This window comes from Peromyscus leucopus, chromosome 1, assembly GCF_004664715.2.
Source record: "Peromyscus leucopus breed LL Stock chromosome 1, UCI_PerLeu_2.1, whole genome shotgun sequence".
Classification (NCBI taxonomy): Eukaryota; Metazoa; Chordata; class Mammalia; order Rodentia; family Cricetidae; genus Peromyscus; species Peromyscus leucopus.
Window position 1 is genome coordinate 174395453 of NC_051063.1, and position 17101 is coordinate 174412553.

General features: G+C 42.2%; 1 protein-coding gene across 2 annotated transcripts in view; it reads left to right on the plus strand.

The window, feature by feature from the left end:
- LOC114685891 (pregnancy-specific glycoprotein 22-like) overlaps nt 1-17101 on the plus strand; it is a 577069-nt gene that overhangs the window by 1046 nt on the left and 558922 nt on the right. The window contains exons 2-5 of one of the 2 annotated variants that reach the window (XM_028860536.2): nt 286-645; nt 3654-4013; nt 5347-5706; nt 6733-8202. In XM_028860536.2, the coding sequence (XP_028716369.1) occupies nt 286-645; nt 3654-4013; nt 5347-5706; nt 6733-7016 (1364 nt within the window). In that variant the 3' untranslated portion in view covers nt 7017-8202. Of the gene's footprint in view, nt 1-285; nt 646-3653; nt 4014-5346; nt 5707-6732; nt 8203-17101 lie in introns of those variants that run through there. The other variant, XM_037201885.1, reaches the window with a different exon arrangement.

The window sequence follows — 17101 nt, forward strand, 5'->3', positions numbered from 1 at the left end:
GTCAGAAAGTGAGGGCTCTCTAGAGGTGGAGGTCAGAGAGCATTGCTCCTTGCACAAATGTTCTTTATGTGAAGATGGATATGGGGACACTGTGTGGGGATCCAGGCAGACACTTGGAGCAAGGAATCCCCATATAGAGGAAATGACATGGTTAGAGGCTTTGAGGGGATGGTAGTCATGTTGCTCACCTCCATCAAGGAGGGTGGGCACACCCCTACCACACACCTAAGCTGAGTGATGAACGTACCTGCTCAGTGTTGGTTGTGTTTCTCTTTTCTGGTTTAGCCTCCCTTTTCACCTGCTGGCATCTGTCCACCACTGCCCAAGTCACCATTGAATCAGTGCCGCCCCAAGTGGTTGAAGGAGAAAACGTCCTTCTACATGTCAACAATCTGCCAGAGAATCTCCTAGCTTTCTCCTGGTACAAGGAGGTGAGGAATATGAACCTCAGAATTGCACTATTTGCACTGAACACAAATCAAATTGTGATGGGGCCTGAACACACTGACAGAGAAACAGTGTACAGCAATGGATCCCTGTGGCTGAAAAATGTCACCAAGAAGGACACAGGATTCTATACCCTACAAACAGTGAATAGAGCTGGAAAAATTGTGTCTACAACAACCATGTACTTCCATGTGTACGGTAAGTGATTCTGTATGAAATCTGGGTGCGGGTTGGGGTTCATTACACTGGAGATGCACAGAAATATCAAACCTAGCCTGTGTCTACCTCCACTCTACATGTGTCCCCATGTTTGAGTTTGAGCATTTAGTTCAGGACACACAAAGTGGAGAACAACAACAGTAGGTCAGAATCCTTCATTTGACTATAACTTTCAGGCAGCTGGATGCATGGTGGATAACTTAGCCTAGGTTATCTCTAGTATCTATACTCTTGGGGTTCTCATAAAGATGTGTCCCTGAGACCATCCCCAAGTGACAGAGAGTGAGCCTGTTCAATGGATTGAATGGAAATGGGATTGTGATGGGATGGTGAGCCCCAGGAAGCCCTGGTTGAGGACCTCTGTCCCAGACTCAACACCAGGTAGCCCTGAAAAGCATTTTACCAGAGTTACATTTTTACTTCCTGATGTCAGGGAACATGTTTTTTAACAGATTGATGTCTTGTGATATGTGGAACCAGCTAGTGTACTGTTATGAGAGCTAGAGTTTGGCTAGATCCTGAGACATCTTGTCCAGAGACTAAGCAGGGAGAGAACAGGTGCCCAGACCATTAAATAGATGTCCTGAAATGGTTATGAGACTTCCAGGAAGGTCATGGTTGCCAAAGAGAGGGACAAAAAACACAGGTTCTCCTGACAATTGCTTGCCCTCTGGGGGCCAACTAAGGGAATTCTCCCCTGAAGGCAAATGGCTAGAGGTTCTGCTGATCTGCACAGCTACAAAGATGTGAGCTGCAGTTCCCCAGTTACAAACAGGGGGAACCTATCAGGCCACACAATCAGTACTTAGAAAAGTATTTGTCTGAATCAGGACTTTACCTTGTAGCCTGCTTTCTACTTCTGTCACTTCAGACATGGAAGCCACGGACACAGCCTTCTCAGACCTATTAGCTCCTTCCTGTATCTGCTACATTGATAGACCATCATATTAACCTCCCCCTTCCTGTAGTTTCTTTGGGAAAGGTAGGGTACCCAAGCAGAATGACTTAGACTGAAATCCAAGGTATCTTAGAATGGCAAAAGAGCTAAAGGACAGACCCATCCATAGCTCAGTAAGCAGAGGAAGTGGGAGCATTGCCTTGCAACTCTACACAGCACAGTAGAATCTATATCTTCCTTCTGTGATTTGGGTCTCCTATTCCCACACACCCAGGCTGGGAGATTCCTGACACATCTGCTCCTTGGCCTTTGTCCTGAGTCAGTACCCTGACTAGTGACTGCAGAGAGAATAGTTTTGTCCCTTTCTTCATGTACCACATAGCTGGTTCCTTTGGAGCCCTTACAGACAGTTCTGCCCACTTTCTGGTAAAAGCAAATTCCATGTTTCAGAACATTGAGATCACAGGGTATACTGTGAATATAGCTGGGTTTCTGTCCCACATAGGTAGTAGAGAGACTCCCTCTTGGGTGCTGACAGACCAAGGCCAGGATACAGCAGAGGGCAACCCTAGATTAAGCAGCTGCTCTTTCAAGGCCCAGTGATGTTCATCATCCTTGTCCACATGTGATCTGCACGACTGAAACACAAAGACAGAAGGGGAGAGAGACATCAGGCAGCACTGAGAGTAGAGGGGCAGAGAAATATTTTGAACACAGACACACCCACTGCCCATGGGAGTCTATGGGGTGCTCTGCCTCTTCAGCTCCAAGTAGGAAAGGACAGAAGATTTTGGAAGCAGTTCTGGAGTAGATGTGCCACAATAGGAAGATATATAATAGTGTCATGGAGACAAGGAATACACTCTCTGTACCCCTCTACAAAGGGTACACTACCTGTCACGGGCTCCTGCTCACAGGTGAGACTACAAGTTGTTAGTGTGTATGAAGAGAGGACTGACTTACCATTTGGAGTCTCCTAAATGGGACAAGGACCTGAGAAGAGTCTCACAGTTTGTAGAGGAGAAGACACAGGACAGAGAGTTGCTCAGCAGCAGGAAGCTCTCAATGAGCAAGAAACCATAAGGGGTTGTGGTGATTGTTCTTACCCAAAGTTATGCACCATGACCACAATATTCTGAAGACTTATGTTCTCAGTTATGACTTCACAAACAAAAATCAAGCTAGTAGTCATCAGTGACATGGCCCTGATATCAGTGGATATGGGCATTTCGTTGATTGTCTGATGAACTTAGAAGCAAGGATTCCAAGATGTCCTCTGACCTCCAACTAAGTACTGTGCCCTGCATCCATGCCCCATGCACACTGAGACAGGCCTTTGCATGCAAACTCTCATACAAATATAATTTGTAAATAAGTGCCAAAAAAGCCAGTGAAAAAATTTTTACACTGTATCCACAAACCTATGTTTTTCTTAAATAAATCCACAAGCATAAAGGGTTCTGAGACATCATTCATTGATTGAGTCTCTACATGTATCTGAGATTTTTCTAGGAAGTATTTTCTTTTAAAAATATAAGACAAATCATGGTTCTTACAATGTCCCAGTTTGAGTGGACTTGAAGTACAAGAAGCTGGAGGGAGAATTAAGGTGTTGGCTGGAACCACAAGAGTAACAGAACAACAGCAAAACATCAGAGAGAGAAGATGCAGGGTGTGTAGGGGAAGAGGAGGGGCAAGCATCATCCCAACACCATTCTACCTTTAATGAGAGCAGGGGTCTGAGGGCAGAGAGCCAGACCATGTTGACACCTGAGCAGAGAGTGACATATAGTGGAAATGACTACTTTGGGGACACTGAGAACATGAGGTCATGTGTTGACCTCCACCTAGCAGGACAGCAGTGAGCCAGGCCATGTTGACATCCGAGAAGACAGTGCCATACAGTGGAAATGAAAAGAATGGGGACACTGAGAATGTGGAGGCTATGTGCTGACCTCCACCAAGTAGAAAAATGAGACACTTATGCACACACATAGGCTGAGCAATGAACACAGCTGTTCAAGACAAAGGGAAGCATCTTAGCCAAATACAAAGGACCCAATATTAATACATCTCTCTTCTCTTCTAGCTTCCCTTTACACCTGTGGGCACCCTCCCCCCTCTGCCCAGCCCACTATTGAATCAGTGCCACCCAGAGTTGCTGAAGGGGGAAGTGTTCTTCTGCTTGTTCACAATCTCCCAGAGAATATTCAAGCTCTTTACTGGTACAAAGGGGTGATTGCACACAAGAAGTTTGAGGTTGCCCGACACCTAAGACAAATAGATTCAAGTTTGCAGGGGCCTGCGCACAGTGGTAGAGAAGCATTGTTCAGCAATGGATCACTCCTGCTCTACAATGTCATCTGTAAGGACACTGGATTCTACACCCTACGAACTCTGACTACAGATCTAAAAGCTGAAGTAGCCCATGTGCAACTCCAGGTGAACAGTAAGTGATTCTGTGTGATTGTTCAGTGCTGGGTGAGGCTTAAATACACAGGACTCTCATGTCTGCCTTTTGCATGACTCCTCTCCACACCGTGTCTCCCTGATGGGGTTTGACCACTTAGTGCGGGACACATATGGTGGAGACAAGTGGCCATAGATCATGATCTGTAATCTGAGTTTCCCTACTCCCAGTATTGAGAAAGACATTGATGGAAGGTAATTCAGCATAAGATGTCATACTCTGTCCAATATCTGGGGGTTCTATCCATGTGTGTGAGGAAAATATAGCATCCTTACAGAGGTGAGCAACAGGAAGCCCTGGTCCCTGTCATGTGTCCTAGGCCCGACTATATATGACCCTGGAGATCTTTTGTCCAGGACTTGATTCTTACTTCTTCTCAGAGCTGAACAGGGAACAATGGTTTTTAGTTGCCAAGGCCAAACTGGGGTATGTTTTACCTCCAGATTGAGAGTGTCATATATAAAATATGGTACAGTAACTGGTACAGAGACCATAGAGGAATATTGTTTACTGACTTGAGACTTATGGCTTGGCCTCCTCTCTTTTATCACCCAAGACTGATAGCCTAGGGTTGTAACTGCCTGCAGTGAGCTGGATCCTCTCACACTAATCTGTAATTATATATATATATATATATATATATATATATATATATATATATATATGTGTGTGTGTGTGTGTGTGTGTGTGTGTGTGTGTGTGTGTGTGTATGCATGTGTCTAGTATATACTACAGTCTTGCCCTTGGGTCACTTTGACAGTGGCACTTTTAATTGACTCTCCCACATTCTAAGGGACTCTAACATGTGTCAATTTGACATAAAGCAAGTCATCTGTATCTGAGACTTTTCTATGACCTGAGCCTGAAAAAAGCTAAGACTGCTCCTGCCCTCACCCAGCCCTAGTCCTGTGGACTGCAGGACAAATCACCAAGCACATCTTTAAGTGATTTCAGGAGTGGACTGGATCCTTAAAACAAACTGAAATAAGTCAGAAATTGAAATTCTATGGTCTGTAGATTTCAGGGGAGACATCTTCTCAAATTGCAGTGTTCTTGAGTGTGTACAGTGTCTGACTGAGGGCAGTGAGAGAGGAGTTATTTACTCAACCACAGAGAGAGCTCCTTGCAGAGGAAATGACACATTCAGAAGCACTCAGGGATTGGAAGTCATGTTGCTGACCTCCACCTTGAAGGATAGACACACCCACATCTGCATCTCTAGGCTGAGGCATGAATCTATCTGTTCAGAACAGAGGTTACCACTTTCCCACCAACCCAATGTTCTTCAATTGATGACTCTTTTCTTTTCCAGCCTCCGTTTCCACATGCTCTAACTCTCCAACCTCCACACAAGTCACAATTGAATCAGTGCCTCAGTATGTTGCTGAAGGAAAAAGCGTTCTTTTCCTAGCTCATAATCTGCCAGAAGATCTTCAAGAATTTTACTGGTACAAATCAGTGTATAGGACAGACATCTTTAAAATTGCAGAATACAACAAAGCCATCGATTCCACCATCTGGGGGCTTGCACACAGCCAAAGAGAAATGGTGTACACCAATGGATCCCTGCTGATCGAGGGCATCACTGAAAAAGATGCAGGATTGTACATGCTAGAAACTTTGAACAAAGATTACAAAATTGAAAAAGCATTTGTGCAACTCCATGTGAAGAGTAAGTGACCTTTTATGGCTTCCAACTGCTGGGTGTGGCTTATCCTGCTTCATAAACTAGACTGTAAGAACTGGGTTGTGCCTGCTGTTTCCCTCACAGCACTGTGTCCCCACACTGGGGTTTAGGCACTGACTGCAAGACACATGTAGAGTAGACAATTGGTCAGAATCCCTCACTGGGCTCCACCTGCAGAGAAGAGAATATATGCTGGATAACATAGCACTAGGATATCAGACACAGCCCAGACTCCTGGGACACTCACCATACAAGGGCTCAAGAGAGACTCTGTGGTTTCCAGGCAGGCACTGCCTGAGGAAGCCGTGGGATCTTTATAGAGAGTACCAGGAAGTCCTAGCTCCAAATCTCTGCCCCTGACACTTCTCCAGGTTACATTGGGCATATTTTGAAATGTCTGGCTTTAATTTCCTGTTATTGCTGATAGGGATCAAGTCTTTACTGACTGTCCAAGTTCCATAGTGTGTGTAACTGGCTGTGTACTAACATGGGAGCTGCAGTTGGGTAGGTCACTTGGGTATCCTCTCCTTTCTGAGTCCAAATACATATTCCCCAACTAGTAGCCAATTATTCTTATAGGTTTAAGAGACTTCCCAGAAAGAACAATGTCCCAAAGGATATAAACAGAAGCAATACTTACTCAATACTCCTCCTTGTTCTCGGGGATCAAGCCTAGGGAATACTCTTCTTCAGGTAGATAGTAACAGATGCTGCTGATTTGAACATCTTCCACATCCCAAGTTCCAGCCACTGCTCATAAGTAAGGTTAACTCACAGGTGAAGCAGTGAATATTTGTAATGTGTCCGATTATAGGGAAATTGAGACACAGCAAACTCAGGATCTGAATCAGGGACATACAGGCTATGTGTGACAGATCCAAAGCACAATAGACACCCATCAGGTCCAACAAATTCTCTCCCATGGAGGCTTTATTAAGTGTGAAGTATAGAGGCTGCTGCTTGAGCTTGCTGAAGAATATTGTCATTTAATCCCCTCACTTTTTTTCACAGAGCCTGTGTCACAGCCCTTATTGCGAGTCATTGACACCACAGTCACAGAACAGAGCTCTGTGATCTTCACTTGCTTCTCAGCTGACCCTGGAGTCTCCATCCATTGGATCTTCAATAACCAGAATCTGCAGCTCACAGAGAGGATGACTCTGTCCCCCAAAAATTGCCAACTCAGCATAGATCCTGTCAGGAGAGAGGATGCTGGAGAGTACAAGTGTGAGGTCTCCAACCAAGTCAGTTCAATGACCAGTCTCCCAGTCAGCCTGGTTGTGAAGAATGAGTGACCTCCCCTCTCATCCTATAAGAGAGTGCTGGCATTTCTTTATCAATGCCGCACAACAAGGAGAAAAGTTATGTGGTAAAAATATTGTCAGTTACCAGTCAGGTACAGCCAGCATGGTGACTCAAGCTTATAATCCTGGGATAAATGTGCACATGGACTGGCCAGAACATAAAAAGAGACTCAGTTTCTAAAGGGGAAAAGCAACCATAAATATAGTAAACAGAACTGCAAAGGACTTAAGAGCTTTAGGCTTTTCGATCAACTATATAGCCAGTTCTTAGAGTCTATGGAAACTAATTTCAGGATCCCCAAACTTCTGGATGCTCTTAGTCCCTGTTAAAATTGTGCAGTCTTTGCATAGAGATAAACATCCTCTCATAAGCTCATGTAGTTTCACGTAGTACCAATGCTTCCTCGATACCAATCATCCATGTGAAGTGAGGAGTGGTGACAGGATAAGTGACTGCACAAGTTTATCTGTGGACATAACTGATTCCTAAGTAGTTTTGGTGCTCAGTTTGTTTGATACACAGATGTAAAATCCATGGTGTAAGGATCAAGTGGACTGTTTCTATCCTGACACTGGCATTCACATTGAAAACTTGTTCATGATTATTTTCCTTGTATATATATATAAAGACATAGGTGGGATTTTCCACTTTTATTTTTCTGAGGTGCACTGATGAGTGGCATTAAGCACATTCATATTCCCATGTGAACATCACTATTGTCCATTTGGAAGGCATTTCTAAACCTATATCCCATCTACTTCTGTCTCTAGGCATAAGAAAAACAGAATATCTAGTTATTTGTGATAAATATTAGTTTATTGAAGAACAGACCAGGTGGGTGTGTTTGCTTACCAGTTCCAGAAACTTCTGTAGAATCTTTATTATTTTCTCCAAATAAGTTCATGTCATCTGCAGATATATGTGACAGTTGATTGATGGGTTACCTTTCAGGTCTTTGTTTTTCCTAATTGTTCTTTCTAAGACTCCTAGGGTAACACTAAAGAGAAGTGGCCACAGCAGCATCCTTGTGTCAATCCTGGTCATAGAGGGAAAGCTGTCAGTGTCCCCGCTGAGTACAGTTTACTGTGGGTTTCCATGTGTTCTTCTATACACTGGCCTGCCCAGTACACCTTGTTTGGCTGTTTTCATCATTAAAAACTGTTAACTTTTGTCAAATGTCTTTATTGACTTAGTTTTATGAGTTACACATTGAATCAGTTTTGTGTTTCTTCATTCTTCCAACTTTGTATGTCCTGGGATTATAGGAATATTTCTGTTTCATCTAGGTCACTCAACATTTAGCACAACTATTGAGTACTCATGGAATTATTAGTATTCTTTAGAATGGACTGTAAGGACTCTAATTTCACTTCTAGTGTTAATGGTAATATTTTAAAAGCAAAGCTAATCTAATTAAAGTTTGTTAATACTGTTAATCACTTAGCAAAACCAACTTCAGATTCAATGACTTCCCCTACTCTTATTCATTTGTATCATTATTCTAACTTGTGGATATTAGACCATACAGAATCAATGCTTTCCTGTTTGCTCCCAATGGTTTGTTCAGTTACCTTTTCTTTGTACAGCTCAGGAACACCCCCTATGAATGGCACTACCCACAGTGTTTTGGGCCCTCAAACATCAAAGAGTGAACAACAATATGCTCCATAGAAACACCAGGAGGCCAAAATGATGGAGGCAATTCCTTGAGGTTTCCCAAGTGTCTCTAGCTTTTGTCAGGTGACAGAAACTAGCCAGCAACCTGTCAAACAAATCTGGTCCCACTGGGCCTGTTTCAGAAGCTCTTGCCCTTAATTTCTGTAGGTCACATCATCAGCATCCTATTTCGAGCTCTGCCAGCTAACATATGGCAAAGATTTTTTTCTCCCACTTGCATTGGAGGCTCTGTTATCTCTTAGCCCTAAGATATCCCTGCATCTGCCTGTGATCCACCTCCTTGTGTATTTTCTTTAGATTTCAGTAGGCAGGGAGATGAGAAGTCAACACCAGTGGAAAGATGTCCTTGTAATGATCAGCGTTCCTACACATGACAATCTTCTCTCTGTCTTCTGCACTGCACTATTACACACAAACACAAGCAGAAACTCCAGCCCGGTGGAGGACTGGGTGAGGACTTGGTAGCATTTGCATATGAACCCAAGATTTGGGATATAAACTACCCTTTGGTTAGTAAGTGGTCAGTGCCTCTCAAAAGGTGACAGGCTGAGGATGTCTGAGAGCAACAGGACTTACTCTTTTGTCAGTGCCATTAGGAGTCACAAAGGACCATATGAGTTTGTAATCTAGAACTCAGTAAAGGCAAAACAATGTGGCTCTGCCAACCTGTGTGTTACCTATGAGTAAGTGGTATTCTATCATGCACAGAGGTAGACTACTCAGTTCCTTTTGAACCATCTATATGAATACCTAGGTTGGCCATGTCATCCTGTGTTATCTCCTACATATCCAGCCAGACCTTGGCTGAAGCCAAGAATGGCATGAAGGAAAATCTCCTGCTTGGAGAATCTCAGGGTTACCATCTGTGGTGGAGAAAAATGACATCTCAACTCAGGCTCTGTTAACACATATGAATGTAACTGGGGGTCCTCACAACACATAATGTGCTGGTTTTGAAATCTGGGATGTTGTGCTTGGCATACAGGTAACTTGCTAATTCATTACATACCTAGACTCAATTGTGTGGTTTTGAATTGAGGTTTACATGGCTCTCAGAGCTATTATTGCCTTCTAAAGATGGGGAGCTTCTGATTCCTTTCATATTGTCACAATTGTATTTGTTCAGTTTACTACTCCAGAAACCACCCCTTCCAATCTTCATGCCAGCAAGCATTCATTCTTTTGTATTACTGCAGCAAAACACCATGAACAAGGTAGCTTATATAGAAAATAATTTAAGTGTGTTTATGGTCCATCATGGGAATGAAGCATGGTAGTAAGCCATAGATATTGCTGCAGGAGCAGGAAGCTGAGAGCTCATATCTTGTACTGCAAGCACAAAGCAGAGATTGAATTGGAAATGGTGCAGGGGTGTAAGACTCAAAGCTTGTCCCAGTGATGATCTGACGGCAGGGGTTATGACTCCCAAACCTCACCAAACAGTGCCACCAACTTGGGACCAGGAGTTCATACTCCTGAAAATGTGGAGGACATTTCTCATGGAAACCACCACCAGGCACAAACTACTAACTCTTCATTTGCAGCCTCTAGCTAACTTGCCCAATATTGTTGCTTTATCAATGGGGAACCTCAGCCAGACACCCCAAAATTTTTACCCCCAAATAATTTCTAGTTATCAGACCCAATCCGTAGCTCTGCCAAAGGTCTCATTGGGATCACAGGAAGGAAAATTACAGTTCTTTCTAATTAGAACCCTGAACAGTCAATACCACCCTTTGGGGTGAAGTGTTTTGGTTTTCTGAAAAGACACAGAAGTTAGTTCCTAGACTGATTCCCCAGGGACCATCAAGTCCTAATCATTGCAACTTGAAGTTTAACCCCCCAGGTCTCCCCATTCTTGCTTCCCTGATTGCTTCTGCCCCACTCTCTACCCTGGAATGTGAGTAGTGGGAAGAACTTCACAGTAGAGAATATGTTCTTAAGGCAAAGTTGATTTATTTTTGTCAGAAAACTCATGCATTACTGCCCTTCCATTAATTTTACACAGCTATTATGCAGAATGGACACCAGGGTTTTGACTTTTGCTCACACACTTTTATTTCTCATATTAGAAGTTAAAGCTCCCTACTAATGGGAACCAGCAGCTCAGAGATCTGCTCCCACCACTCTTCTATCTCATGTGGTGACTGGTTCTATTCTCTGGGTGTGGAAGATGCCAGGAATGTCTCTTTTGTGTCAGGATAAGGCAGAGCATCAATAACTTGATGATGTTACTTAATTGATTATTTTTAAGGTGAAAGTATATCACTGATGGACATCAGAAAATCCCTGCTTCAGGAGCAGGAAAGTGGGAAAGCAACCCCTGGTTTAGGATGCCTCTGAGCTGAGTCCTAGCTCTAAAGGTCCAGCTGTGCAAGTGTGTGGATAGGAGCACATGTGATGTCACAGACAACAATGGGTGAACAGGGAACTTCCTGTCCTAGTTAGCATTCACTGTCAGACTCACACAGGCCTTTGTCACCAATGTGGGGGCCACTTCTTAAGTGAATCATTAGGTTGATCAGGGCAGTCTGCAGAATTATCTGTGAGGGATTGTCTTGATTGTCTTAATGTGTTTAACAGGGCTGAGGTCACTCTGGGTGGTGCCATCCCTATGCAGATGGTCCTGGGAAATCTGTGGAAGATAGCTGAGCTTGATCCAGACACAGAGAGAGGCTGTCAGACAGTGTGTGTGTGTGTGTGTGTGTGTGTGTGTGTGTGTGTGTGTGTGAGAGAGAGAGAGAGAGAGAGAGAGAGAGAATGAACCAAGCAACTTTCCTCCACAGTTTCTGCTCTCAGGTTTCTGCCTTGAGTTTCCTCCATGAATGTACCCATGGGTGGATTTGAACTCAAGGTGTCAGGCAAATAAATCCCTTACTCCCTACTCTGCTAACATTAGCATGTTTATTCCAGAAGCAGAAGCACAATTAGGGGCAGTCTTTAGTGGAGAACATTAAACACCTCCATTTGGAGCATAAATAATGTTCTCTCTACTCATACACTTTGTTATCTTTTAAGCAAAGAAATTAGACCAAAAGACAGATCAGACAATTGTGGGTGCAATCCCTAATCTGTTGTTATCTGCCTTGAGCCTCAAGAGACAATGGCAGGAATTTCCTCTGAAGTTATAGAGTCACTAGTCTTCTCATGTGTCTGCCTAACTTCTGTATGAATAATATTTCTGTCTCTGGACCAAGTGTTCCAAGGACAAACCACAAAGTCTCTCTATAGACTGCACTCTATGTTGCCTGCAGTCACAGTGAGCAGGATGACTAGCCCTGCAATACATTGGTGCCCAAGTATTGGGACTCTTTCCAGCATTTGAACCTGGTGACTGCTGCAGGCCACAGGAATATCTTAAGAACTCAGCTGGTTATGGCAAAGTCACTACCTGGAGGAATCATGGAATTCTTCCAGAGGAAGCCAAATCCCAAGGAGTTTTTGGTGTTACTTGGCTTGTTATATATCAGCTGTATTCTGTTATGAAAATCATGTGTGCCTTCATAGTTTTCCCAATTGACTTTTCCCTAAGAGGGGCTAACAGTGTGGACTGATCACTCTCTGGATATACACATTCCAGGTATTTGGAGAACAGCCTCAGGAAAGGCTTTCTCTGGAATCAGATTCTCCCTTGGCAACTTTCAAGGACTAGCAGTAATAACAGTCCACATGCAAATCTCCCGATTTAAGGTAAATTCCACAAGGAGACACCACCTAAGTCAGGTGGATGTTAAATAATAGCTTTACACAATTTAGCTCGGACCCTCCTTTCTTACAGCCTTACTAACTTTATAGACCTCTAACTCCTTACCTAACCACATCTAGGAATATTTAGATAACCTTCTGCGTTGACAGCTATGCTCAGCCAGAACCCCAGTTCAAGCCTCCCTTTAATTATCATCATTGGCAGCATCTGGCCAGGTCCATTCCCAGTTGGAAGAAAGTACCTTATCAGAGATACCTCTGTACTTTCTAAGAACAGACTTAAGCATCCAGGCTACCTGTTTGAGAAAGCCTGGTGGATGTGCCAATTAAGCTTTACTTCTTCCTTTCCCAAATCTTACCTCTAGTTCCAGATTTCCCTTTAACTATCACCAGAGGCATCTTATTGTGCACAGGTTGCCTAGCGACTGATCACACTTTCCCCCACCCTGCAGAAAAACTGCAGATAGCTTGGACAGATAGGAGACACAGGAAAAAAGAAGTTTTATTTTCTCCAATTGACCTAGCAACTTATAGATTCTTAACATTGTCTACCAATCATGTTTAAGACTATAGTCGAGCACATAAGATTCCCTCTTCTTAGATATTACCCGAATTTAGCCTTTAGTTAATTCATTTCCCCATTGGTCACTTCTCTTTGGAGTTGCAAATGATAATTAATGGTTTAATAGTTATTTCCTCTCAATGTGATTCTTATCACCCCTCAGTTTGACCCTGGAAGCCTGGCTTTATATACCAGGACTTCCATGGCACAGGAGGACGGAGAAGAGACAAGAGAATGGAAGAACTAGATGGGTAAGAACTTGAGAGGAACAAACTGAGATGGGAAAGAATTAGATTGAAGGGCTAGAGGAGAGTACCAGAGGCATGAGATGGAAGATGAGAAAGAGTCAGATGGGGAAGTACTAGCTGGGTAAGAACAAGATGAAAAGTACCTAGATAAGGCAGAGTTAAGACAAGAGAATTAAGATAGAACTTAGAGGAAGCAGTAGATAAATATATAGAGAAATCAGCCAAGAAAGAAGCCAGACATGAGAACAGAACTGAAGCTGTGTATAAAGGATATTATGCCAGAGGAATTAAAGTAAGTGGACTATAGAGCTCGGTGTGCTGAGATTCTATTTCCTGAAAATAGTCCTCGCCGTTAGTAGTTCTCTCTTCTAAGCCCCTGGGATGTATAATATTAAGGCTAGTCCCTGTAATATTATACAAGAGGTGACCATTCCTATTTTAACCACAGGCATGAGCTTCTGGCCCCTTTTGTTCTCTATGAAACATCATCAGTACACAGAACCAATACTCAGAAAATTATTCTATTGTGTACATACACCACCATATCTTTGTCACACATTCATCAGTTGAAGGCCATTGAAGTTGTTTCAGTTTTCAAGCTACTGTAAGTACAGTAGCTGTGAACATGGCTGAGCAAGTTTCTGTGGAACCATATATCAAATCCTTTGATCAAACACCAAGAGTGTTGTAGTAGGGTCATGTGGTAGATTTACTTTTAGGGGTTTTTTTTGTGTGTGAAGGGGGGTGGTGGTTCTCCACACTGATTTCTAGAGTGGGTTCGCTAGTTTACAACCCCACCAACAGTGAATGAAGGCTGTCTTTTCTCCACAACCCCATCAATATTTTTGTAGGCTGTTAGCCATAGCCATTCTGACTAGGGTAATGTGATGTCTTAGTGGAGTTTTCACTTACATGTCTCTTATTGATTGCTAAGGATGATGAACACTTTTGGAGATAGCTCCTAGCAATTTTTTAAGTATTTTTAATGATTAATTTATTTGCATTGGTGCATTTGTGTAAGGGTGTTGAAACCCCTGTAATTGGAATTATAGACAGTTGTGAGCTGCCATGTGGGTGCTGGGAATTGAACCCAGGTCCTGTGGGAGAACAGCCAGTGCTCTTAACTGCTGAGCCATCTCTCCAGCCCCTCTTAGTCATTGTTTTATAACTTCTTTTGAGAACTCTCTTCAGACCCATGGCCCACTTTAGACTTGGATTTTTTTCTTCCTTGCCTCCTCCCTATCCTTCTCTCTCTCACTATCTATTTAGTTTTTGAGACATGGTATCTGTATATACTCTATCCTGGCTATCCTGGAACTCACTATGTAGATCAGGCTAGTTTTGAACTCACTGAGATCTGCCTGCCTCTGTCTCTTGCGTGCTGGGATTAAAAGCCTACTCCATCATTACAGGCTCTGTTTCTTTTCATGTATCTCCGATTTCTGAGTTGTTTTTAACACCTTCTGGATATTAATCCTCTATCAGATGTATAGCTTGGAAAGATTTTCTTTTACTCTATGGACACATTTTTCATTGGCTGGATTGTTTCCTTTGGTGTAGAGAAGCTTTATTTTTTAATGAATTCCCATTTGTCAATTGTTAGACTTAATCCCTGGCAAATGGAGTCCTGATTAAAAAGTCCTTTCTTATAATTGCATCTTGTAGGACACTGCCTATGTTTTCTGTTAGCACTTTTAGTGCTTCAATGGGCCTTTAACCCATTTGGATTTAATATTAGTGCAGGGTGATTGTAGCTGAAGTTTTCCTGTGTTGCACCCAGTTTGCAGCTGCTCAGACCCAAGTAAACATACAGAGGTGTATATTAATTAAAACTGCTCAGCCATTAGCTCAGGCTAACCATTGACTAGCTCTTGCACTTAAACTCAGTCCATTTCTGCTAATCTGTATGTCGCCACCTGTTCCGTGGCTTTACCTGCTTATCCTGCCTATGCTTTCTGCCTGGCCACTGGCCAATCAGTGTTTTATTAAACCAGTGTAAAAAGGCATTATTCCACAGCAGGTGATAGATATAAATCTAATTCATTCTTCTACATGTGAGCATCCCATTTTCCCAGAAGTGATGGTGCTGTCTTTTTTCCAGTGCACATTTTTTAGCATCTTTTTCAAATACCAGATGGTTGTAATTGCATACACTTGTGTTTGGGCCCCCTATTATGTTCCATTAGTCTGTAGGTCTGTTTTGTGGCCAGTACCATGCTGCTTTTTATTACAGTAGACCTGTAATATACTTTGAAATGTGGAATAGTAATCCCTCCAACATTGCTGTTTGGCTCAGGACAACTTAGGCTATCTGATGTCTTTTGCAGTTCCACATGAGTTTTGTATTCTTTTGGAAAACATTACTGAGATTTTGATAGGGATTGCATTGTGTCTGCAGATTGCCTTGTGAAAATGACTATTTCCACAATATTAGTTATACCAATGCATGAGCATTGGATGTTTTCTCATTTTCTAATATTTTCCTCTATTTCTTCTGAGATTAAAATTTTCATTGAAGAGGTCTTTAACCTCCTTGGTTAAGTTTATTCCTAGATTTTCTTAGGTCATTGTGGATGAGAGTGTGACCATGATATCTTATCTTTATTAGAGTGCTTGGTATTGGCGGGAAGTGAAAGTAATCATTTTGTAAATTGATTTTGTATCCTGCTACTTTGCTGAAGTTGTTTGTTTCTAGGATCTTTGCAGTTTAATTTTGTTATCTCTGCTGTACAACATTATATGATATGCAAATAGGAATAGTTTCACTTCTTTTTCTTATTTGTATCTCTTTAATTTCATTCTCTTGTCTTGCTCCAGTCAATGCTTGCAGAACTACATTGAAATCCCTTATCCATGTTTTTAGTGGGATTGTTCAAGTTTTTCTCTTCTTTAGTTTCAGAGACTATGGGTTTGTCATCTGTAGCCTCATTATATTGAATTATGCTCCCTCCATCCCTTGCTGAGTCAAGGACTTTTATCATTAAGACATATGAGATTTCATTAAGGCTTTTTCTTCACATCCATTAAGATGATTGTGTGGTTCAAGTTTAAGTGTGGTGCACATATAGAGTGGAACACTACTCAGTTTTAAAGAAAAATGATATAATAAAATGTGCAGATAAATGAGTGAAAATTGCAAATATACTGACTGAATTAATGAAGACTGAGAAAGACGAATGCCACATGTTTCCCATTTGTTGTTTTCAGCTCTGAATCATCAGATCTGTCTTTTTTATAACCTGGCAGATTCAGAGAAACCAGGAAAGTTAAAAAAATCATTGGGGTTAGAAGGAGCAGGGCACAGGTACTATGGAGGGGGAATAGCAAAAGCAGGAGGGTCTTCTATTGAGACAGAGAATGATTGCAATATAGAGGCAGAATTAAGGAGGCAGAATAACACTAGGGTGTTTGAAAAAGTATAGAGTCTCATTTTATGTTTCCCTAAAATTACATCATATATAAATATGCACATATATGTATATGTGTGTGAAATGTGTTTATATATATTATATAAAAATTATAGCCGGGCGTGGTGGCGCACACCTTTAATCCCAGCACTCGGGAGGCAGAGCCAGGTGGATCTCTGTGAGTTCGAGGCCAGCCTGGGCTACCAAGTGAGCTCCAGGAAAGGCGCAAAGCTACACAGAGAAATCCTGTCTCGAAAAAAACCAAAAAAAAATTATATATATATACACTCATCACTTTTGGGGTGACAATACTCCCTCTAAGAGACATAGGCTAATAATAAATAGTACCAGGAATGAGAGACTTCCTTTAAAATTGTTGGACATGGGAGTTCAAGAGACTTCCACAACAAAATAGGCTATTGCTGTTCCCCTTGTTTGCCTTCTAGAATTTGAAGATATGTTTTTATTGTTAAGTA